The following is a 26,884-nucleotide window of genomic DNA, read 5'->3' on the forward strand; positions in this document are numbered from 1 at the left end:
TTTGAGAACCGCTGGTTTAGCCCAATATAAAGTAAATAGAGTTAATTTACATGCATTTTGCAGCAACAATTGTACAGTTTGATATTACATTAGCTGTGTAACATTCCTTCACGTAATGTACGCTCTCCTGTGTCCCTCTGTTCTTTAAAAAATGAACGCAAAACTTGAAAAAATTCTTCTATTTTTATCTTATTATTTTCAATCAAAAAATATGATAATGAGATTTAACGAACCAATGATATACGTTGGAAAAAAATTCTCACATTGGTGCAAGATCCGAGCCTTGTCTCATAAATGAGCCTATGGCAAACCACATGCTATTCAACAAGCTAAAGACGTTTTCTTCCACCAAATTCTCTGTTCGGCAAGGATGAGGGTTGAACCACTCGTAAGGACTTAGCCTACCTACAAAGAAATAACTGAGGCTGATGAAAGTGTATGCAGCCAGGACAAGAAGCCATACTTCTCCGGAGAATGGGGACAAAAAAGATAATAAAGATGTCACTTTTTCAGTTGGTTTTTTGAAGAGGATGCTGATACCGGTCTGCATGAAAGGCAATGTGAAGTCCACACCTTTCAATCTGGCTTCTGTGATGGTCAAATCAGCAACAGCTAAATCAGCTTCCTGAATGAAAAACATGACACATTTTGTAATGTTTTGTAATATTGATCATTTTTTAAAGCCATTACATAACATTTTATTACTAACACAGGAAGTATTGCCCAGTGTAGTAACAACTAGTTTATTTTAAATCTTCTCACTTTCAATTCATGCATATAAATTGTATTTTGTAACACAATAATACTAGTAATACACGGTAATGCTAGTACATACCTCACGCACGATCTCGCCAATCATGCCATCCCAGTAATCGGTCGTTTCATTGTATGCGCCGTGTTTCCCGTCCTTGACTTCATGAATCTCGTACGTGAAATGCAATAGATCCGCAAGGGCGTTCAGCAGATCTATTCCATAGCCTTCGAAACGGTCATTGCCTTTCATTTGCGTTGGTGATTCTCGAAGCATGGCGTAAGGATCACTCTAATCGACAAGATAATAATATATTGTTGTTAATATTTTATAAGAAAGCATAAATTAAATTGCATTATAAAAGAAAGATGAGAAAATAATGTACAAAAGCACCAACAGTGGCCTGTTTGTCCAAACTAATTGAGGCGAGCCATAATAACTCATGGTCTGGGTCAGTTTTACAAATAAATAAATAAATAAAAATGAAATAAAGAAAAAGAAATAACTTATTTTTTTAACATAACAATTAAATTTATTTTATTTTGATCACTGAATTGAAAATTTGCTTTTTAAACTTTTTTCACTTAAATCATTTGAAAGAAATAATATCCTACTGTAATTGCAAAACGAAACTAAATTGTTATTATTTTTATTGCTTTTAAATTATCAAACCACAGGTGAACTTGGTAAAACAACAGGTGAAGGTGGTTGGAAAATTACCATACGTGAAGTTGGTAAAACGCATAATGAGACTTAGCAGCACTGTAATTTAGATACAAGATTATTTTCTGTAGAACATGTCAATTAAAAAACTTACGAATTAGAAAACTGACACGAATTGAAAATTTACAGTATAGTTTCAGAAATTCTATCTTAGAATATCATCAACTGCAGTTATCCATTAACAAATTATGTCACCGAGAAGAAAGCATTTTTCTGAAATGAATGTTTTATAATTTATCATAATCGTTGAAATTTCCGTTTCTAATAGTTTGAAGAAAATCTCTAAGTACCCCAAAATTTTAGCCGACATTATTCCAACAACAAGATATGATCACAATAATTTCTCAAGTTAACAGATATACATTTTTATTATTCCTTCTGCAATCATAATAACGGAATTAATGTATTCATTTTTATTTTAAAGCTGCTCAAAAAAGTCCTTCATTTTACTTGACTGTGGATAAATTTTAAATAAAAGTATATGAGAAATTGTGTAAAACTATAATAACCTTTTAACTGTAATGGCAAAACCAATTAATTTGATATTTAATACATTTATGCACAACAAAACCATTTTATATTATTCCACAGTATTTCTTTCTTTACAAATATTCACCAATTTCTCCCTCAAATAAATGAATATATAAAAACAGAGAAGAATATAAAAGATGTACAATTTCTACATTTTTTTTTAAACTACGATTCTCTGCACTAGAAATACTATTTTATTTTATTTTTTGCTTTAAATAATTTCAAAAGTTTCCAGTTATTAAATAAAATTTGCATTATTTTCTCAGTTCAAATATCTTACGTACATAAGGAATTTATGCCACAGTATAACGTCAGTTATCCGGCATCTAAATATAACTTCTAGTTATCCGCACTCTTGCTCCTTCTGTGTAGTACAAGTAAAATTACGTTCGCTGTTAGTTTACTTGTGTCATTTTGATTTTCTGTTTAAACAATATTGAAAATAAATTACAGTAAAAGATATACATTTTTAAATAATTGCATAGTGAAATATATATTTTTAAGAAATAATTCATATCATTGTGTTGACGTGTGTAAATGTTTAAGTTTTAAGGCGGAAAGTAAAGTGGTTGGAAAAATATCAAAAGTTGCAGATCCTGTAATGTCTGCGAATGTCAAAAGGATAAAATTGGGCTTAGTAGATGTCTAGTGATTTGAAAAATCTCAAAAGCCAAAACATTTAACTTCTGTGAAAAATTTTTCTGCTACCTTTACAGCTAAGGCCAATGTCAGAATGGCATGGAATTAATTGTATGGGGAACGCCGAAAATATTTGAGGAAGAGCTCTAAGAATGGGCTGAAAAACTCTTGGCCTAAAAACGAAGAACTCTATTTTTGGTTTGTAAAACACGCACAGGAATTAAAATGGAATAAAATTACGTATCTGCTCTCGAACACATCTGTTATCATCTAGGTTAAGATCCAAATAATAACTAACAGAAACTTGTTACGGACTGTTTTTATTTTCTTTCACTGAGTACGGTAAAAAGCAATAAGACTAACAACTTAAAGGTAGGGATGCTTTGTGGAAGATTTTCTAAAGAACACTATCCCTGTTTAGGTTTGGTTTGGTTTACCTGATTATGGCAAAGCACTCCAGAGCTATCTGCTCAAGGAGAGGGAGACCTCCGTGCGGAACTTTCTAAGGGAAACTATTTCAAATACCAGTTACACATGGAGAAATCAGCGAAAACGCTCATGCAACCAACCAGTTCGCGGAATATGAACTTCTTAGCCTGTTTGTACATGAGAGAAACCATGAGAATACCCATGTAACTAGTATCGCGTTACATGGATGTTCTCATGCTAAGATTTGAACGCAGGCTGAACCATTAGTGTTCAGCGGTTTTAATACGCAACCGCTGCTGATCTGTGCCACAACAGAAAGCAGCCCATTTTTTGCAATATTTTGAATAAAGATGTAAATTGCAATGAACGCTTTCTTGATGTATATAAAACATATTAAAAAAAGTATATATAAAAAACATACTTTTTATATACACTCATATAACAAAAGTATTCGCTAGTTATTACAAGCCAAACTAGCGAAAGGTGTTCAAGAGGAATATTATGTGCGGCTAGAGAAAAAATAAGCACTGAAATATATGCTGGTGCGGGTGAAGATGCTCGTGATGAAATATTGTGACATGAATTAAGTTGAAAATTACTCGTATTGAAGATTCTGTTTCCTTGAGTGATAAAGTTGAAGAAATACAAGATAAGAAAAACGAATATTGTGTATGGAAAAGCAGCTGTATGTGTTATTAATATTTCATCAGTTAACCTTTTGATGGTGATCAACGAGCTCAACTCGCATTACAAATTTACCACTGACAAATATTCCACGTATCTGTGAAGCAAGCATTGCTTAATCTCGCAACCGCCGAACGGTTAAAAACCGTAAAATTTAAAACATTTCATTTCTAGAATATAAAACTGAACCATTTACTTATAAAAAATTTCTTGAAATTTTTATCACGACAACAGGTGATTAACATTATTGTATCAGGTTCAATGTTTCTTCTAACCTTCTTCGGAAACATACAATGACCTGACTAGAACAGAGAGCTTACTAAAGCTATGTTCACTAATTGTAGTAAGTAGACAGGATACAGACGAAGGGTATACAAAACCCTTTATTTTTTTCTTTATATACAATGACTTCCGTACTTCGGAATACAATGACCCTCCACTCGGGGTCTAACTTAAAAGATATCAAAATAAAACTAAACTCTAATTTAACTTTAGAATAAGATTGGCCTTATAATAACAGAAAGCGTATGTAGCACAGAGACTGTGAACACTACAATACGTTTAATTTATCAAGAGGATTAAAACCTCTGGCCTGGAAGGCAAAGTAGCAACTGCGTAACTTCTAAGGTAAGCGGCCTGCTTCGAACTCACGGCTTCCTCTCTTCTGCTTGGCAAAAAGGCCACACTTAAATACTTGGCGTTCGCCAGACAACTTTGCATAAAACTCCTTCACGCTTATAATTCTGGCCGGAAGTAGAAAATAAGAAGTGATAGTAAAGATTTAAAATAAAATAAACGTTAGTAAAACTTAAGATCCTTACATACTTCCCGCCAGAGTTAATTAGTTTGAAACTGAGGTCTAAAACGACCTTGTTGAAAACTTTTAGCTCTAGAAACTAACGCGAGACCAACCTTTTACAAACATAACTTAGCTAGAAACTAGAAAATTTTAAAAGAAAGAAATTTGTTACAATAGCAGCTCCCGGAATATACAACAATCTTTTTTCTTTTTCATCTGTACTGCATCAAAACAGGAGCTTTATTCAATTCTGGTTCCTTCCAGAGATCTGGAAGGAAAACTAGTTTAATGAAATGTTACAGAATGACATTGTAAATAACATATAGAATATACTTTTCTTAACATTCTTATTTCATTCATGACTATTTTAATTATCTCTCCCCGTGCTCTCTGACATGTGTTGTAAAAACACCAAACACGAATGTGTTTCTGTCTATGTGTTCAACACTTCCTCCTATAATCAAAACACTAACGTGTTAAAATTCAACATACGAGACCTCTTAACACACCCTAATTTCAACTCTAGACCCTGAGGTACTATTCTGAAAGTGGCTAACTCTAAAGTGTAGCGTCAGAGAGCCTAACTACATCATTCAACCTTTAACACATATTCACCATGATTTAATCTTTACAGTCACACGAATAACAAATTTTTTAACATTACTTTCACTTTTACCATATCACGGTATTTCTAAACATTCAAAATAACAGTTCACATGTATACAAGAACATATCAAGATGCCGTTAATTTTACACATTTGAAAACATACATTAGTAGTACATTGTTAACTTCTATTCTTTTCAAAGCAAGTGCCAATTCTTTCTACATTGAAATAATAGTACATTTCAAAAAGTCTTTCAGACTAAAACTTCTTTCTTGTTAGAATGTTTTAAATAAAATTTATACAATAACTTTTTACAATATTTAAGTCTTTATACAACGCTATTATACATCAACTTTAGTTTTACGCGCGAGTAATTGAAAAACATAATAAGAAAATCGGTCACAACTCATTTCTCGCCCTTTTGGCGATAAAGGTAGATCTCGCATGAGGTAAAACTTCTTCAAATCTGCCACTTGCAGTAAGAATGAAAGATTAACTTAAGTTTGTAAAGTAACACAAAATTTTACTTATCTTTGTAATATTCAGACATCCTTTTCTGGGCCCAGTCTTTAAAGGTGCTGCAAACCGTAGCTTGGTTGATCCTCCTTCTTGTACGGGCTCGCCCTTCAGTGCTTTCCTCTGGAAGCTTCCGTTTTTCACCACTACGGCCACCCTTGAACATCTTCCTTCTGTCCTCTGCTTGTGGTCTTGGCCGTTTGAAGGCAGCTGGTCTTGGTGGAACCGGGAAACTTCTGTCGTGATCCTGCTTGGACCTCGTTGTTGGCCGTTCAAATTTTTCTTGTACTTTTTCCTCCGCCGCTGATGGCCCTTCCGCAGTTCGGCGACTTTTGCTGCGGAGAGTTCTGTCGGATGAGTCAATCTTCCGTTTCACAGCCGGGTTATAGTTGCCGTCCTTTCTCCCGGTCTTTTCCACATACGTCGTCCTTCTCCCTTCTTCATTCTGGGGGTGTTCGTGAACTCTGTTTTTTGGACGGTGGAACGGCTTCTTTTTCTTTGTACCTTCAATTTTTCCGCGGGGCAATTTTCTTTTCACTTGCTTCTGTCTCTCATTGGCTTGCCCTTGTACTTGTCGTTTTCCCACCTCTGGAACTTGTACCTGCGGTGTCTGCCGTACCGGATCCTGCAAAAGATCTGAAAAGATTTGCATTTTATTACGGTCATAGAATGGTTTTATCTGGTCAATGTTTGCGGAACAGGTTTCGCCATTTCTTGCCTTTAATACTACAACAGCGTGAGTTATTTTTTCTATAACATATGGTCCTTCAAAGCGTGGGAAAAATTTGGCAGTTTTATCTTCTGGTGCTGAAGAAAGTGAATGCTTAATTTTTAGTACTTCATCCCCTACTTTATAAGTTACTCCCCGTCGTTTCAAATCATAATAGAGCTTCTGTTTTCTTTGTGCTACTTCCGTATTCTTCTTTGCTTCCTTAATTAGTTTTTCTATATCACCCATTTTAAATTCTGGGGCTCTTTGTTGCACATAAAATAATTTATCTAACGGTGTTATAATCTTTCTGCCTAGAAATAACTCAGCAGGAGTTTTGCCCGTTGTATCATGTTTTGCGGTCCTAAGGGCGAAAGCAAATTCATTGACATAGTTATCCCAGCTTTTATGAAAATTTTTAACATAACTACGGATAATTTTCACTATATTTCTGTTGACCCGTTCCGCTATATTTGATTGCGGCCGATACGGGACCATTTTTAAATGACGTATGCCCAGTTTTTGGCACATGTCTTCAAATATATTACTTACAAATTGAGGACCATTATCCGATATAACTTTTAGGGGCGCCCCGTATTTTAAAATATATTTATTTAAAATAGAATCGGTAACTAATTTCGCGGAGGCTCGTTTTAAGGGAACAATTTCGGTCCATTTACTAAAATGATCAACTATAACAAGGAGATAGCGACTTTTGTTTAACTGACTTTTTGGGAAAGGGCCCAATAAATCGATACCGATTATTTCATTTGGAAATTCGGATTTAATACTATTTAGAAACCCGGCCGGGCGGAAATTAATATAATTAACGGCTTGACATGTTGGGCAGGACTGGACATACGCCCTTGTTAACTTTTGCAGTTCAGGAAAGTAGACTGCCTCGCGTACGCGTTGAGTAGTTTTTCGAATACCAGCATGAGAAGCTAAAGGGCTGTCATGGAGCTCTTGCAGGATATTTAATCTAAGACTAGCTGGGATAACAGGTCGAAATTCGTTGTTGGAATTCGTAGTTTTTGTATAAAATAATAGACCATCTATTAGTTCGTAATGGGCCGCCCTATTTCTTATCGCCACAATATCTTGGTGGCTAAAATTTTCAGGATCCTTCAAATACTCATAAATACTTCCAAACTCAGGATCCTTACCCAGTTCGGTTATTACAGTTTCTCGGGAATTTATTGTACACGCTGTCAGCATTGCAACTTTTACGGTATTACCCTGTTCGTCTAATTTAATTCGTGACAGGGCATCTGCTACGATATTTTCCTTTCCGGGGGTATGCTTGATTACCAGATTATATTCTTGCAGCTTGAGTGCCCATCTTATTAACCTTGGGGATAAATTTTTTCCAGAGTACAATCTAGTTACCGCCGCATGATCAGAATATACTGTTATCGGCGCCTTTCCAAAATAGACTCGGAACTTTTGCACTGCTAACAGAACTGCAAGTGCCTCTCTCTCGGTCGCGGAATAGTTTCTTTGTGTTTGATTTAAAGTTCGGCTAAAAAATGCTACTGGCTGCTGATTTTGCGAAAGTACCGCTCCTACCGCATAATCCGAAGCATCCGCTGAAATTTCTAAATTTTCATCCTTTTCAGGAAATTTCAACACAGGGGCTTGCGTTAATGCTTGTTTTAATTTTTCGAAAGCACTATTGGCTTCGGCCGTCCACGAGAATCTTGCCTTTTTCCTTTTTAATTTTAACAATGGCTCAGCGATAGCCGCAAAATCTTTTATAAAGGACCTATAATATGAACAAAGTCCTAGAAAAGAAGAGAGCTTCTTTGCCGTGTTTGGAGTGGGATACTTTTGTACCGCGATTATTTTTGATTCATCTGTCTCGATCCCTTTTTGCGATATTTTGTAACCTAAATATTTTAATTCAGGGGCTGCAAATTTGCATTTTTCGACATTAACTTTTAGACCGGCCTCATTTAATAAAGAAAACACCTGTCTTAAATCCTGTACATGTTGGTCTAGATTATCACTAGTAATAATGATATCGTCTAAATAGATAAATGTGGACTTTCCGAGAACAGGTCTTAACACAATGTCCATGCATCGCTGAAATGTTGCTGGGGCGCCTGAAAGGCCAAACGGCATTCGCAAAAATGCATAAGTGCCATACTTGGTTATAAAAGCAGTCTTAGGCACGTCCTCAGGCCTGATCCCTATTTGAAAATAACCATTCGTTAAGTCTAAAGTTGTCATAAATTTGGTTGATTTTATGTTCCTTAAAATTTCTTCTATAATCGGTAACGGATATACCGGATATTTCGTTATGGAATTTAATTTACGGTAATCAATAGCGAATCTCCACCTTTTTGGATGCTCCAAAGGATAATCATTATTTTTCTTACATAAAACCACCGGACTAGCATAACTACTTGAGATAGGCGTTACGATCTTTTTACGTAGCATATCGGTAATATGCCATTCTATAATTTTTTCCTTATTCTTATCATACCGGTATGGTTTTTGACGAACCGGCAATGCATCTCCGGTGTCAATACTATGGTTAGTAACCTGGGTAAATCCTGGAATATCACTAAATAAGGAAGCAAATTCACTTACCACTTGTCGGATTCTATCTTGCTCGTCATTAGGCAGGTGGTCGAGATTTACCCTTGGCGGTTCAACCTTTTCTACACGCACTGGTTTCATCGTCAGTTTAAGAGACGCTTCATTAAAATCCAGTGTAGCTTGTGCGTCTGAAAGAAAGTCTATTCCTAGTATTAAGTGTGCTTGCAAATTCTTTACTATAAAAAACATCACCTTTACTTGTTCGTCCTTGATACGGATGTACAAAGGTACTTTACCTACGCACTTACATTGTTCTCCTTGCGCCGCTAATACTGTTGTATTATCCGCATTATATATGCGGTATTTGCGAAAATACTTTCTAAAAAAGACTTCTGCCACACAGGAACACTGCGCGCCGGTATCCAGGAGTGCGGTGGCCGGGATATTATTTACCAAGACTTCAATCTTCGGAAGAGTTAAATTTTTCACCATTACTGTATTTAACTTGTAGGAAGAGGGGTTTTCGTGGCCTTCGGATTTCCGCACCCTCTCGTCAGCAGAAATCCGTTTTAGTTTAAATTATTTTTTCTTTCGGTGCTTTCCTTCTTTCTCCACTGGCCTTGAGACTTTTTTTCTGGGTTGCTATTGAACTGTCGACGTTCGCCGGCTGTTTTTGAATGCTCGGGTTTCCTTGCCCACTGATTCGCTTTTTCTCCGTAGCCATGTGCTTGAGTTTGCTGTAGTCTTGGCGTACCAAATTGGTTTCGCTGTTGATATTGGCGTCTTCTTTCGACGTCCGCCGTTCTTCTACTTTCAAACTGGATTGTTAGCTCAAATAATTTTTCCAGTGTAGTCGGATTTCTCAATTCAATAAAGTCTTGCACTTGGGGCAGTAACCTCGGCAAAATCACTTGAATTATTTCAGGATCCGGACGGTTTCCATGCAAGAGCTTGAAAACGTGAATTTTTCTTAAAATAAACCTGGAGAGGTTTTCCATTCTTTGTTGATATATACTGAAAAGTTCTGTTTCTAATTTCGCACGATCCCTTACAACAGGGAAGGCTTTTAGTAGGGCAGTCTTGAAATTTTCGTAGGTATAGGTGGGACTTCCTGCTTGACCCAAGAGACTTCTGCCGATACATTTGAACCAGTTAAGCGCTTGGCCCCTCAAAGCGCTGGTAGCTAAGGTAACTTTTTGAAACTCGTGCACGGGGTAGAGCATGAAGTGGTCATCCAATTTTTCCAAAAAACTGGTTACCTGTGAGTTTCCATTAAACGTTGCTTCCGGTTTCATCGAAGCGCGCATGGTCTGGACAATATACCCAAATCCTTCCAGGGCGGCAGCTGGCATTTCTGGATTCTGAGCTGTTTCTGCAGGCAGCACAGGTTCTTCTTGAAACTCGGCCATGGTTATTCTTCGTCGGGCGCCACTATCAGGTTCAATGTTTCTTCTAACCTTCTTCGGAAACATACAATGACCTGACTAGAACAGAGAGCTTACTAAAGCTATGTTCACTAATTGTAGTAAGTAGACAGGATACAGACGAAGGGTATACAAAACCCTTTATTTTTTTCTTTATATACAATGACTTCCGTACTTCGGAATACAATGACCCTCCACTCGGGGTCTAACTTAAAAGATATCAAAATAAAACTAAACTCTAATTTAACTTTAGAATAAGATTGGCCTTATAATAACAGAAAGCGTATGTAGCACAGAGACTGTGAACACTACAATACGTTTAATTTATCAAGAGGATTAAAACCTCTGGCCTGGAAGGCAAAGTAGCAACTGCGTAACTTCTAAGGTAAGCGGCCTGCTTCGAACTCACGGCTTCCTCTCTTCTGCTTGGCAAAAAGGCCACACTTAAATACTTGGCGTTCGCCAGACAACTTTGCATAAAACTCCTTCACGCTTATAATTCTGGCCGGAAGTAGAAAATAAGAAGTGATAGTAAAGATTTAAAATAAAATAAACGTTAGTAAAACTTAAGATCCTTACAATTGTTCTACTCAGAATATTACATATTCAAAGTTAATTTCACCAGTATTTTGTATTGTACATTATTAGTCCAGTTTTTATGCATAAAATTGATCGTTCGTAATTCTAAATACATATTTTAAAGAGAGATATAAACCAATTCAAGGAAAGGCATTGAATCATGACGTTTAACTGAAATAATTTTTTACGTATAATTTTTATATGATTAAACTACGAAATAGGAAAGAAATACGAAAACATTTAATTACTGTATATTATTACTAATAATAACAGCTATAATTAATTCCTAATATCAATATTTTTCAAGTTAAAATTATTATTTGTGTGTCTTGGAATGTTAAAATGTTAAACAGGATTTTTCACAATACTCTTTCCGGAATTTTTCTTTTTTCTTGGGGGGGGGGGGAAGAAATAAGCTTCTTCAAATTAATACATTAATTCAAAGAACCAAATTTTTGTTCCCTTAAAGGTTTATTATACAATAAATTTGATTGTTTATACAATTTATAATGTTATATTTTTGCAACAGTGTTGCAAATAATAAAACAATGTTACGAATTTGGTATTTAAAAAGCTAATGTTAGTTCAATTATAAATTAAAATGGTTTTATTTCTCGCGCAGTGCAGCGCGTGACGAATATTAAAAGAAAGCTAAGCCGGAAAATTGAAATTACAAGAGCGCGTGCATTAAATAAATAAATATCTCTTTTTGATTTCGAGAAAGTACTGGAAAATTCTAGCGCGTGATTTTAAAATCTTATAAAAGGAGGAAAACATCTCAGTTTGTAGTTAGTTGCTTGCTTAGTTTGTTGTTGTTTTAGAAAACTGCTGCCGCCCAACCGGTATAGTGGTTAGCGTTGCTGACTACCGTGCCGAAGGGTCCGGGTTCGAATCCCGGAGAAGGCATGGATGTTTGTATATGTTCAATAAAAATTTGTAAAAACGTTTGTTGTTAATTTCAATATTAACCCTCACGGATTGGAGGAAACGGCGTTCGCCAAAGTCCTCATCTTCTTTCTTGTTTAAAAAGCAAGATTGATACAGATACAGAAAACTGCTCTTGTTGATTGTAGCGAATTCGCAGATTAGCGTTCTTTATCTGTTTTGAATTACGTTCTATTGGATATTTGAGTAGTTAAAAGATAACTACTGTGAGATATTGTAATACTGCGTGATAATTTGAGAAAATTTAAGCATTTTTGTTGTGATAATAATAAATTTTTGTTCATTTTTCATCGGACTTGTGCATTCATTTCATAACGAACCCGTACGCTCGCAACAAATTTTTGGTGTCAGGAGTGGGGTTTGAATGCCAATAACAAGAGCGATGGAAGAGCAATTAAGGCAGTTAATATCAGCCTTTGCCTCATTTAAAGAAGAAATTAAAGAGGAAATGAAATTGGGCCAGGAATCCGTTAAGGAAGAAATGAAATTGGGCCAGGAATCCGTTAAGGACGAAATGAAAGCCGTTCAAGCTGGTCAAGAAGAAATGAAAAGAGAAATTACTTGCATAATAGAAAATAAATTTGAAGCTATGGAAGGCAGAATTGACGCAGTTGAAAATAAAGTTGGACATATTGAAGAAAAAGTTTCTACCGTAAAAGATCATATTGAAGAAAGAGTTTCTTTGGTGAAAGAAGAAATAGAAGAAAGAGTTTCTTCTGTAAAAGAACATATAGAAGGGAGAGTTTCTGCTGTGGAGGAACGAATTGAAGGAAGAGTTTGTGCCGTCCAACACCAAATCGAACAACAAATTGATGAGAGAGTTTCTGCAGTTGCCAAAGAAATGGATACTTTAAAGAAATTCGTAGCGTCGGCAGGGAGCAGGAGTGATGATTTTAAATTCTTACCAATGCCTGCTCGTCCATCTCTGAAGTTATCCACATATGATGGGAAGACATCCTGGCAAGTGTATAAAACACAATTTTCTATCGTTTCGGATCGTTCAAACTAAGGCCTGTCATCTCGCCGCTTCTCTGAGAGCAGACGCAGCGGATATCCTTCAGACTCTTCCCGAAAAAAAAAGGTTAGATTTCGAAGCTCTGTCCGGCACCTTGGAGTTGCGCTTTGGGGAGAAGTGTTTAAAAGACTACAGCAGGCTCCAATTAAAATCTCGTCAACAGAAGCCTACCGAAACACTTCAGGAGCTCGCCGCGGATGTTGAAAGGCTGTCCCATCTCGCCTTTTCGGAATGCCCGACAGAAACAAGGGAAATCCTGTCCTTGCAATACTTTATCGACGGCATCCGAGATACTGAAATACAGAAAGCACTGCGAATGGCAGATGTAAAGGATGTAAAAAGCGCTCTGTTGTACGCCGTGAAATTGGAGGCAGCCCAGCAAGCAACTCTTAGGGATCGCTACCCAGTCAGAGCTGTGCGAGTCCACGACCCAGGGGACCAATTGATGGCTCGTTTAGATGATTTATCCAGACAAGTCGATGCTTTGATACGGAGTAGCAGTGAGAACAAAGTGGCTGTAAGATGTTGGAGATGTGGTTCTGAAGGTCACCTACGACGGCATTGCAGAACACCCCAGGGCACGGATAATGAAACGGATGAGTTGATAGACCAGTGAATGCTTTAAGACGGAATAGTGGTGAAACAAAACCGACCCTAAAGTGCTGGAATTGCGGTGTTGAAGGCCACCTACGAAGGAACTGCAGAACTCCCCAGAGCACGGAAAATAAGGCATACGATTTAAACAGACAATTAAATGCCACGGGAAGGAAAAGGACTGACAAGAAACCAAAGTGCTGGAACTGTGGAGCTGAAGGCCATGTACGAAAGAATTGCAGAACACCCCAGGGTACGAAAATTGAGAAAATTTCTGAGCAACGACGCAGGAAACAAATTAATGACCATATCAAGGAACGGAGGTTGCCAGATAATGAAAAACCCTGTTTTAAAGCGCTTAAGATCTCTATAGTGAGTGGCAACAATAACGGACTGTCCATCAATGGGAATATCGATGGAGTTCCTTGCAATATGATCATTGACACAGGAGCTAATGTTACCATCATTAGGAAAGATTTAGCTGAACAGTTTAAAGATAAACTTATTTGGACGCCATCCTGTGTTACCCTTCAGACTGCGTCTGGTGAAAAGATCGACATAGCTGGGAAGTTAAACGTGAAAATCACATTTGGAAGTGCCGCCTACCATCACACGGCATATGTGGCGGATATTACAGATCCATGCATACTCGGATTGGACTTTTTAAGGAAATACAATTTTTCCTTAGACTTGAAAAACAACAAACTGCTTTCAGGATCTGAAGACATGACTATCCATCCTAAGAAGGGATCCTCACCTGGAAATGCCGACGCTTTGTCCGAAAGAACCAGCTCGAGAAACAGCCGAAATCATGCTAGGGTCGAAAAGAAACACCAGACTACCAGCTATTCTCCATCTCAGATGCTCTTCGGTCGAGACCTTCGTCTGCCTTGTGACCGCCTGTTTCATCGCCGTACGGATGCGCCTTCATCGCCTGAGGAACACATCCAAGATGTCCAGGCCCGTTTTGAAGTGATGCACCGTTCCGCACGAAAGCGAGTGAACTTGGCGACGGAGAAAGTGAAGACCAAATACAACGCGAGAGCTACTGGACGTAGATTTAACAAAAGAGACAAGGTGTGGTTGTGGAACCCGATTCGGCGAAAAGGAGTCAGGCCTGAATTACAGTCACCTTCGGATGGTCCATATACAGTCCTGAAGAGACTGAATGACGTCATGATCCGTAAGTGTTCGAACTCTAAACCTAAAGTCGTTCATTACGACATGTTAGCTCACTACAATGGCCATAGTACATAATGTAAATAATTGTAAATAGTATGAGACCATGGTCCATTTTGTTTTTAAATGTGTATTTGATTTGATTTGTATTTAGTATTTGATTTGTATTTAGTATTTGATAGCATTTGATTTGTTTAAGTTAGTTATTGCATTTATTGTTCATGTTGTTTGATATTGTGATGTAATGTTTATGCCTCAGTTGCATTTATGCCACAGTTGTAAGTTTAGCTTCCTGTCCAGGGATTGTACTGCCCGGGACGTGCAGTCCTTGGAAAGGGGGCAATGTTACGAATTTGGTATTTAAAAAGCTAATGTTAGTTCAATTATAAATTAAAATGGTTTTATTTCTCGCGCAGTGCAGCGCGTGACGAATATTAAAAGAAAGTTAAGCCGGAAAATTGAAATTACTAGAGCGCGTGCATTAAATAAATAAATATCTCTTTTTGATTTCGAGAAAGTACTGGAAAATTCTAGCGCGTGATTTTTAAATACTTATAAAAGGAGGAAAACATCTCAGTTTGTAATTAGTTGCTTGCTTAGTTTGTTGTTGTTTTAGAAAACTGCTCTTGTTGATTGTAGCGAATTCGCAGATTAGCGTTCTTTATCTGTTTTGAATTACGTTCTATTGGATATTTGAGTAGTTAAAAGATAACTACTGTGAGATATTGTAATACTGCATGATAATTTGAGAAAATTTAAGCATTTTTGTTGTGATAATAATAAACTTTTGTTCATTTTTCATCGGACTTGTGCATTCATTTCATAACGAACCCGTACGCACGCAACAATATGTTTATAACACCCAATTTTATGCATCTTACGTACCTTCGAGTAATATTTTTAGGTTACAAATCGCGAAATTCGGGGATAAAAATGTCGCGAAGGAAACAACGCAAAGCAAAAACATCATCGAACATAACATCGTGGGAGGGAAAAACAAGAAAATAACATCTCAGCTCTAAAACATCGGGGTATAAAATATGTAAGTGGAAAATAAACCATTTTAAAAACATCGCAGTTTCAAACATCATCATAAAAGTATCGTGGTAAAAAAATAAAGCACCTGTAAATCATCGTATGACGATAACATTGCAAACATATGTTTTTCAGGTTTTAAAAAATTTTACATGTATATTGGAATAATGATTTGTAAGCGGAAGAAATTATGAGGAATATGTTTACTTTACGTTCACATTTTTGGATTAATTAATAATTTTTTACTGAAAAAGCAAAAAGCAAACTTAAGCATTCAAAAACTGAAAAGAACTAGAAAATTAATCTTACATATATCAGTTGATAGAATTTTAAATTTATGTGCTTAAATATCAAAAATCATTATTTAATTAATCTTTTATGAAGTTATATTGGTAGTTTTTCATGAAAAACATTGTCTAAAAAATTAGAAATAGAAAGATGAATAACTGCATAATCTTACCTCTATTAAAATTGTTTAATTCATTAACAAACAGTAAAATTATTTTCTTTCATTTTGATAATCTAATATTCTTTTAGTAAAAATTAAATCTTGTTTTGCTTCTCATTCAGTTACTGATCTTCCGTTTTCTAATATCTTTAGACTATATTTTTCATGAAAAGTTACACATACAACTTCATAAAGAGATTAATTAAGTAATAATTTTTAATAGTTAAATACATAAATTCAAAATTGTATTAAATTCTATATGTAGGATTAAGTTTCTACTCCTTTTCAGGTTTTGAATGCTTGAGTTTCTTCTTGCTTTTTTAGGGAAAAATTATTAATTAATCCAAAAATATGCGTTTGTATGTGTGCGTGTGTTCGTGTTTGGGGAAAGAGTCAGTCTTCTAGATTCAAATGAAAAAAACGAGAGATTAGAATTCCTCAATCCCCAAACAAATTCCATTTATTGTTTATGAAAAAACAAGTAAAAGATATATTCAAAATCTTTCAGGAGACTTAAAAAAGAAATTAGATTTAAAATTACTCCTCACTCCGTTCAAGTAAAGCAAAAACACAAAGACAAGAATAGCATCTATTGTTTTGCTACCAAGGGTAATCTGGTGCCATTTAATCCCGATTTTTCTTTTTCTACTTTAAAGAAACTGAAAAAACGTAAAACGTTACTCACTCGAATATTTTTTTTTCTTATTTTAGCCACAACCTTTAAATGAAGAAATGAAAAAATGCATTCGTTGAGTTTCATATTAAATCTTTCATCTTCAGTATTAATGTGAACTCAAAAATTTTAAACGTTCGCTATTTTAACGGCTGTCAGAAACTTACATAAAATAACTTTTTCTGGTTTTAATACTATTATAATTTAACAATCATTTATAATAGTATTATTATTTACTTGATGAAAATTATGCGGAAATTCATGAAAGTCTCCAATAATTACGAAAATTATCATACAAGGACGAAAATATGAAAGATTTAAATAATTACTCCTAAACCAAACACAGAAAAGAAAATTCAAAGATTGAGTGTCTTGAATATCATACTTGATTACTTCGTTATAAGTTAAAGTATGGTCATGAAAATCTCAGTTAAATATTTCATTTAACTAATATATCAATTTATTTTCATTGAGTCTTTTCACATTTTCCAACTGTTAGTGAACAGAAAATACAAAATCATCACTTTCTTATTAGCAAAATAATGTTCAATTTATTTTGCTTGAAGTACAGGTTGACTCAGAATTCTTTCCCTGATTACAAGCATTCATAAGGCACAAAATATGACACATAGCCAAATAGTTGTTATCTTGAATTACATGTAACATATTCAAGGTTAGGTGTACATACTTAGTGTTACTTTGTTTGTGGGATTACCATGCTCGCTATGACTTTGCTGTTGCCCTGCTATCTGAGAATGAGAAAGATGTTGAGTATCTGAAACGTGTCCTTTTCTCAGATGAGGCCACATTTAATTTGAATGGTGGCGTCAACCATGGAGGTAAAAATGAAAGGAGGGGCCAACCCCGCATTACGAGTGAAGCACTGCTCCCAGACTTTGGTCTGCAGATGGGGTGTTTTTTGTTTACATCCAGAAGCTCCCTTGACAGCGTTTTGATAGTATTTCGACACACGACAGCTCCATACAAATCGAAAAACCAGGCACTTCAGCGTAAAAGAAACATTCATTGTGTGATGGATAATAGCATTTGTATAGTTTAGTGACATTTACGCTAAAATCATATCTTGGTACATGGTTGCATTGACTCAGAAAAAATGACTAACGTTGGGGGTGGGAAATTTTGCCTTATCCGCCAGTATAGCGAAAACTTTGCATTTACAGAATCACCACTTCTACTGGTCTCTGAGCTGAGCTGTCATGAGAAGCCGTTAACAAACTTCTTCGCCTCTAAGGACGATCTGCAGAAGAGAGATTCTAAATCTACTGTTCTCCTGGTAGAAAATTAGGGATAAGACTTATATATACTTTATCCAATGATAAATCTTGGTTTTGTGTAAAGTAAACATTCACATTAAATGTCTAACTTGAGCGGAATATTCTTAGCAAAGTGTGCTGCTAGAAAATTCTTACTATAGTGATAAGTATACAAATGAGAAAATGGAATGAGTCCAGTCTCAACTAAATTGCTCATGTTAGATCTTTGTGAGTATCTAGCTTTTCTGGCCAAACTGTTAAGTTTTAAGATCTGAACATATATAATCAAGCAAAAACTTAGCTAATTTAATAGCCTGGATATAACTGGATATATAGAATTGGATAACTTACCAAGAATGTTGTTACTCTAAAGTGGGAATATTCCAATTCCAGATACTGGAATTCAGAAGAACCTGGTGCAGTGATATTAATACTCGTAAGTCTGTTAATTCTGTTTCCTGGTAATATAGATCCAATCTGTAAATAAAGTTTATTATTAGCGCATTTATTATGTTTTTGTAAAGTACTATTAAATCGCAGGTTTCAAAGCTGAGCTCATAATCAGTTAAATTGCAAAACTAATTTGATAAATAAGGATTTTTCTGAATATATTAGCATTCTTTGGTAGAGTTTAAAAATGAATAGCAGACTTTTATGCAAATGTAACAAAATATGTTTACTATGATAGACGTCTTTACAAAGCTTAGATTTAAAATAATAAATAATTTGTGTCTCTTTAAGGAAGAATATAAGTCGGAGAAGGTTTAATTTATTCCGATTATTGCTAAGGCTTCAGAAATTTCCACATTAGCTTAATATCATATAATGTGAAAGCAATTACATTATACTTATCATGTCACTTATCTATTAGTCAGCTTTAATAAAAGTGAATAATTTATTTCTAGAATATTAGTTTTACATTAAGGATGCTGAACATATGAGGGGGTCCAATGAAAGCCGGGCTTTCTGTAGCGAAATTAATCTTAGTCGCAAAGATAAGAGGTACTTCACAGGTGGAATGAGCACGTAATTTAGTAATTTGTTGAATGACTATAAGTGGGATGGGTCTTCAACCTACCCAACTACCTCTGTAAATACCGATAGTAACCCGCCACCATCTTCGGTAGAAGTTAGAGAAGGAATTAAAAAGTTAAAAAATAACAAGGTCCTAGGCCCTGACTCGATTACTTCAGAACTTATTAAAAGTGCTATAGGTCAAAACATTGAAGAAATACATCACCTCATCCAATAAGTTTGGAACCAAGAAGTTTTACCGGAAGATTGGAAACTGAGCGTCATCTGTCACAAAAAAGGAGACATTTTGGAATGTACCAACTACAGGGGAATCAGTCTGCTTTGTGGGTTTTGCAAACTATTTTCCAATATAAGTTTTAGTAGACTAGTAACTTATACAGAAAATATTGTAGGTGATTACCAATGTGGTTTCCGCAAGGAAAGATCTACAGCAGAACAAATCTTTAACATTAGGCAAAAAAATCTAATGAACATGGCATTGCAACACATCACCTTTTTGTTGATTTTAAGACTGCCTACTATTCAATAAACAGAAAATATTTAATTGAAGCTATGAGAGAATTTGCGATACCTAAAAAACTTATAAATTTGGTCATCATTACTCTTACTGAGACAAAAATTAGGGTTAAAAAATCCAGAATAATCTTTCTGAGCCTACTATTGTTGTTTCAAATGGGCTCAGACAGGGTGATGCACTGGCCTACTTGCTTTTTAACCTTGCCCTCCAAAAAAATCATAAAAGAATCCAACATTAATACTCATAGAACTATCTTTAACAAGTCTGTTCAGATTTTTGTATTTACTGACGATATTGAAATAGTCGCACGCACCCCCAAGTCATTTAAGGAGGTTTTTAAACCTTTAGAGGCTACAGCCAGCAAAATGTATCTAGCAATCAACCAAAATAAAACTAAATGCATGCCATGTGGCAATAACCGCAGCCCTTATTTTGAAATTGTGAATTACAAATTTGAAACTGTTAGTAAATTTAAATACTTAGGATCAGAAGTTAATACTCTCAATGATTTAATGCCTGAGATAGAGTCACAGATGCTAATCGATGTTTTTTCGGTTTCAAAAATTACTTGAAGTCTAACTTTACTAGCAGAAAAACGAAGATTTTAATTTACAAAATCTTAATCATACCCATTCTTACATACTCTGCTGAGACCTGGGCAATGACAGAAAAAGCTAAAAGTATCATTTCTTTCTTTGAAAGAAAAATTTTGAGAAGTATTTTTGGTGCCATAAAATGTAACAATATCTGAAGAAGAAAAAGAAAAACTAACTCTGAACTCTATAAAGCTTTTAAAGAAATATATGTAGTATAATATATAAGGATTCAAAGAATTAAATGGGTAGGAAACCAGCGCAGAATGGATGAAAATCGAGTAACTAAAAAGATCTTCTCGGCTAGAATATTCGGCACCCGGAAAAGAGGGAGACCTAAACTTAGGTGGCTCGACTGTTTGGAAACAGACTTTAAGAATTTTAAAAATAAACAATTGGATGTCCATGGCCAGGGATAGAAGAGCTTGGAATTCGATTCTGAGGAAGGCAAGGGCCCATCTTAAGCTGTCTGGCCATTGAAGAAGATGATGAAGTTTTACATTATCATACACTTAAATGTTACTTTTTCTTTTATACGAGTAAATCCTAAAAGCAAGTCTTAAAGCTTCTTATCTTAACATTTACAGAACCACTAGGACGGTCGATGTTAATTATGAAAAAAGATGTTTTCACAAAATATTTTGTCAATTAGTAAAAGCGCAAACACCAGTGTAATATAATTCAAAACCTTTATTTAGACATTCTATGATGAAAAGGAAAGATGTGATATCTAAGTGCAATCATACCTGCGCCTAGCAGTTAAAGTAAACAATAATTGTTTTAGGATGCAACTCACATGATTGCAAGTAAATTTCTTATCTACGCTGACGGAATTCTGTTTATTTAAATAAATAATTTCAGCTATAAAACAAATATTATTTTAGATTTCATTCATACTGCTGCACTGAGGTATCTATGGTGGAACATGGAAACAACCAGACTTATGCTAATTTCAGAAATGCTTCAATTCTGACGATGCATATGAATAAACCTAACCATTTTTATCATTGCCATGTTTCTCATATAGCGGATTACATTACAAACACATCTGGAAAGAGAGCATGGTGTATATGAAATGAGAAGAAGTACCGACATTTGATAGCTGTATAATAAGGATAAAATAAAATCCTACAGTTTGTAAATTACATAAAGCAGATTAATTGCAAGTTAATAGTGTTAGGTATTAACTTGAAATTAGATGTAATAATAATAAGGTAGGTAACTTGCAATTATATGTAATAATTAATTCAGGTTGATGTTAATAAGGCTATGTTTCGTCATATTGTGTTGAGAAAAGGAACCACAAGGTTCAAAACTTAAATCAGGGACTTCATATACTAAATTCCCCTTGTATCATCTCAATGAATACAGACGTATTTTTTAAAACTGTGTTCTTAAATTTGTTTCCAATTAATTGAAGGCCTTTAAATTTTTCTTTAGTTAAAAACTTTTAAAAGTGCGTTAAAGTTTTTTCCTTCCTTTTTTCATTCTTATATAGGTTTATGAAGAAATTCCAGAAACAATTACGTAATTTTAAGCAATTCTATGCAGTCAAAATTCAAATCATTTAAAATTGTTACTTTCTGTTTCTTTCTTCGCAGAAAACAAAGAAATCTGCCGTGTTATTTCTAGAACTTCATAATGGAGTCATCTCTAGTCGCTCAGAGTACTGACAGAAGAATCATGCTTGTGATTTAATTGGTATCTTTTTCAATCAATATTTTTCACGTGGGACGATAAAATTAGACTTTTTGCTATCTGCACAGGAAGGATATCGGACAAAGGATAGGTAGGACACCACACATTGAACATCCTCTCACACTTCCTCGATCACAGGAATAAGTTTCCTTAAAATTTTGGCCGGCAGTGTCACCTTCAGTAAGTTGCTTAAAAAATCGTATCGAGCTTCTTCATGACGAAAAGGCTGATTCGTCGTTAAATATAATAACATGAGGTTTGTGTGATGTAAGCTCATCTGATATTATAATGCTTTATTTGAAAAAATATGTTCTCGTTCAAGGTTTCTTAACTGTACATTTCAGCTCAACCCTGCCCAATGCAAATTTATTCTGTATTTGACAAGCATCAGACATCGAGGTAGGTTGAGCAGAGAATTTAGCTAGTAGCAAATATATACACCGTTCGTGTTTAAATCCGAGTAAAAAGAAATAATGTGCTTCGTGTAGAACAGCCATCGCATCTATAAATAAGCATGCCGAGTATTGCGTCTTCAGAGGACTAATAAAATTAAGCTAGTCCATTAAATTTTTTAGTAGTGAAATTTCCGTACTATTTTTAACTAGTACATAAAGTTTTGAAATTATTCAGCAATACTGTAACATTATATGATGATTTGCACAAACTCAAAAAAGAATTTGGATTTAAGAAGCATTACTTATAATGAAGTACTCTTAAATATTTTATATTTGGTAAGAACAATTATTATTTCTTTCTTGGAAGAATATAAAAATATTTACGTTAGCGAACTAATGCTTCAAGGGGATCAGCTTCAAAGCTATCATCTTGTTGCTATTTTGATAAATTTCTGAATAAGTTTTATTTCTTGGAATAAGCTGTTTTGGCTTATGAGAACTGAATGATATAAATTTATCGCTTTTAGTAACCTCCGTACTATACCATTAAATCTATAAATTTCTCAGTCTATATCATAATGTTTTCATATATTTAATATGACTCACTTATCAAAATAATAATCAGGTTAACACTATTTCACATATATTCACCTACTTAGTCAAAATTTTAATGCCATATGAATGAAAATCTGCAAAAATGGAAACTTATATAAAATTATGTATGTAGTGCATTCGGGGTTATGAAACCCTATTGTTGATAAGTGGTGTTTTCATACGTATCTATATTTTTATTTAAAGGTGACATTAATATCCCAGATTATTTACCTGATAACTCTTGCTAGCTCATTTTTTCAAACATTTTTATTCAAGTTTTTCTCTTGAAATTATTAAAGACTTATTTCCTATTTTTTAAGTAACTTATATTACATTCTTCATTTGCTCTCCTTTGTTTTTTCCATTGTCAGTCTATATCATAATGTCTATATAAAATGAGCAATGTAATATGTGGCGATCTAGATTTTATGGACGAAGATTAAAATTTGAATGAATATATTGAGTGTTTAAAAACGTGTAAAGGCTAAATTAAAGAAAAATAAAATATATCTTTAGGTAGAGCAGTGGTTTATATTAGCAAAAATATATACTAAAAAAAACACAGCTTAAAAAATTGCAATAAGAGATTATAATAAAAAATTTTAAAAGTACATACAAAACGAATGAGGAAGCTCACGAATGAATAAGCATTGCATTGTAATGCCTAACTATAAATATACAACTAATAACGACTATGCAGAATGTTATATAAAACATGAAGTAATTTAAAATTTGCTGTTACTTAGCTGTATATTTTAAGTAATTCTTTAAGCAAATTACAAAACACATCGCTTTTAAATTTTTAAACTGATACTAGAGAACATAATATCATCATATGATCAAATAAAAAATAAAGTAACAATTACATGTTTGTGCATTACAGAAACACTCTAAAGAAAGGATGCTTGCACAGATCACTTTTAAAATTTATCCTAAAGCGGTGAAACTTTCTGTAAAATCATCTCGCTATTTCGAGAAACTTAAGTGCTCTTGTCTTTATATCTTTCACCTCCATGTTTAAAGGCCATGCGGCACGATTGCTGGTGTGGTGAACCAATTGTTCTTGGTCTGCTCCTAGTTAGATATATTGTAAGGATCCTAAGTTTTACTAACGTTTATTTTATTTTAAATCTTTACTATCACTTCTTATTTTCTACTTCCGGGCAGAATAAAAAGCTTTTAACTTATTTATGCAAATTTGTCTTGCTAACGCCAAGTACTTAAGTTGTGGCTTTTTGCCAAGCAAGAGAGAGGAAGGAGCTATTAGAAGCAGGCCGCTTGCCATAGTAGTTTTACTCGATTGCTGGTTGCCTTCAAGGCCAGAGGTTTAATCCTCGTGATAATTTTAAACGTATCGTAGTGTTAGCAGTTCTCTGTACTACATACGGCTTTTTGTTAATTTACGGCCAATCTTGGAGTTAGGCACTTGTTTATCAATCCAAAGTTAGTTTAGTTAGAGTTTTAGTTAATATTTTTTATATTCTTACGTTCAGACCACAAGTGGTTGGTCTCTGTATTCCGAAGTTCCGGAAATCATTGTAAAGAGAAAGAAATAAAGGGTTTCGTATACCCTTCCTGTGTGTATTGTCTACTTCCCAAATTTATTGAACATAGCTTTAGTAAGATCCCTGTTAGAAGTCAGGACAGTTAATGTTCCCAAAGCAAGTAAGGAGGAACACAGAACCTGATGGTGGCGCCCGACGAAGAAGAATAACCATGGCCGAGTTTCAAGAAGAACCTGTGCTGCCTACAGAAGCGGCTCAGAATCCAGAAATGCCAGCTGCCTCCCTGGAAGGATTTGGTTACATCGTCCAGACCATGCGCGAATCGATGAAACCAGAAGCAACATTTAATGGAAACTCACCGGTAACCAGTTTTTGGGAAAAATTGGATGACCACTTCATGCTGTATCCAGTACATGAGTTCCACCTTAGCTACCAGCGCTTTGAGGGTCCAAGCGCTTAATTGGTTCAAATGTATAGGCAGAAGTCTCTTGGGTCAAGCGGGAAGTCCCACCTATACTTACGAAAATTTTGAGACTGCCTTAGTAAAAGCCTTCCCTGTCGTAAGAGATCGTGCAAGATTAGAAACGGAACTCTTCAGTATATACCAGAAACGAATTGAAAATCTCTCAAGCTTTATTTTAAGAAAAATTCACGTCTTCAAACTCTTGTATGGAAACCGTCCGGATCCTGAGATAATTCAAGTGATTTTGCCGAGGTTACTTCCCCAAGTACAAGACTTTATTGAATTAAGGAATCCGACTACACTGGAAAAGTTATTTGAGCTAGCAATCCAGTTTGAAAGTAGAAGAACGGCGGACATTGAAAGAAGACGCCAGTATGAGCAACGAAGCCAATTTGGTGCGCCAAGACCACAGCAAAGTCAAGAACACGGCTACGGAAGCAAAGCGAATCAGTGGGCAATGAAACCCGAGTATCCAAAAACAACCGGCGAACGTCGACAGTTCAATAGTAAGCCAGAAAAAAGTCTGAAGGCCAGCGGAAAAAGAAGGAAGGCATGGAAAGGAAGAAACAAGATTTAAACTAAAACGGATTTCTGCTGACGGGAGGGTGCGGAAATCCGAAGGCCAAGAAAACCCCTCTTCCTTCAAGTTAAATACAGTGATGGTGAAAAATTTGACTCTTCCAAAGATTGAAGTGTTGGTGAATAACATCCCAGCCACCGCACTCCTGGATACAGGCGCGCAGTGTTCCTGTGTGGCAGAAGATTTTTTTAGGAAGTATTTCCGTAAATACCGCATATATAATTCGGATAATACGACAGTGTTAGCTGCGCAGGGAGAAAGATGCAAGTGCATAGGTAAATTACCGTTATACATTCGTATCAAGGACGAGCAAGTAAAGATTATGTTTTTTATCGTAAAGAATTTGCAAGCACATGTCATTTTAGGGATAGATTTTCTTTCAGAGGCAGACGCAACGCTGGATTTTAACGAAGCGTCCCTTAAGCTGACGATGAAACCAGTTCGAGAAGAAAAAACAGAACCACCGACATTAAACCTCGACCACCTGTCTAAGGAAGAGCAACAAAAAATTCGACAAGTGGTAAGTGAATTTGCTACGTTATTTAGTGATATTCCCGGATTTACTCAAGTTACTAACCATAGTATCGACACCGCAGATTCACTGCCATTTCGCCACAAACCATACCGATATGATAAGAATAAAGAAAAAATTATAGAGTGGCACATTCGAGATATGTTACGTAAAAAGATCATAACGCCCATCTCAAGTAGTTATGCTAGCCCGGTTGTGTTATGTAAGAAAAATAATGACTATCCGGTAACACACCCGAAAAGGTGGCGTTTTGCAATTGACTATCGTAAATTAAACTCCATGATTAAATATCCGGTATATCCGTTACCTATTATCGAAGAAATTCTAAGGAACATAACTTCTACCAAATATATGGCTACTTTAGACTTAACGACTGGTTATTTTCAAATAGGGGTTAGACCAGAAAATGTGCCTAAGACTGCTTTTATAACCAAGTCTGGCACTTATGCACTCCTGCGTATGCCTTTTCGCCTTTCAGGGGCAACGGCAACATTTCAGCGATGTATGGACATTGTGCTAAGGCCTGTTCTTGTAAAGTCCACATTTATCTATTTAGACGATATCATTATTACTAGTGATAATCTGGACCAATATGTACAGGATTTAAGACAGGTGTTTTCATTATTAAATGAGGCCGGTCTAAAAGTTAATATCGAAAAGTGCAAATTTGCAGACCTGAATTAAAATACTTAGGTTACAAAATATCTCAGAAAGGAATCGAGACAGACGAATCAAAAATAATCGCTGTGCAAAAGTATCCGCCGCCAAATACGGCGAAGAAGCTCTCTTCTTTTCTAGGACTTTGTTCATATTATAGGTCCTTTATAAAAGATTTTGCAGCTATTGCTGAACCATTGTTAAAATTAAAAAGGAAAA

At 35.2% G+C, this 26,884-nt stretch overlaps 1 protein-coding gene across 4 annotated transcripts in view; it reads right to left on the minus strand.

Moving 5' to 3' along the window:
* LOC118189489 (glutamate receptor ionotropic, kainate 2-like) overlaps window positions 1-26,884 on the minus strand; it is a 122,325-nt gene that overhangs the window by 16,498 nt on the left and 78,943 nt on the right. For all 4 annotated transcript variants that reach the window (XM_085815237.1, XM_085815251.1, XM_085815246.1 and 1 more), the window contains 3 exons: window positions 18,448-18,573; window positions 836-1,042; window positions 264-625 (listed from right to left, as the gene is read on the minus strand). In XM_085815237.1, the coding sequence (XP_085671363.1) occupies window positions 264-625; window positions 836-1,042; window positions 18,448-18,573 (695 nt within the window). The remainder of the gene's footprint in view (window positions 1-263; window positions 626-835; window positions 1,043-18,447; window positions 18,574-26,884) is intronic.

This window comes from Stegodyphus dumicola, chromosome 1 (assembly GCF_044657685.1).
Source record: "Stegodyphus dumicola isolate Sdum_Otavi_A_Nest chromosome 1, ASM4465768v1".
Lineage (NCBI taxonomy): Eukaryota > Metazoa > Arthropoda > Arachnida > Araneae > Eresidae > Stegodyphus > Stegodyphus dumicola.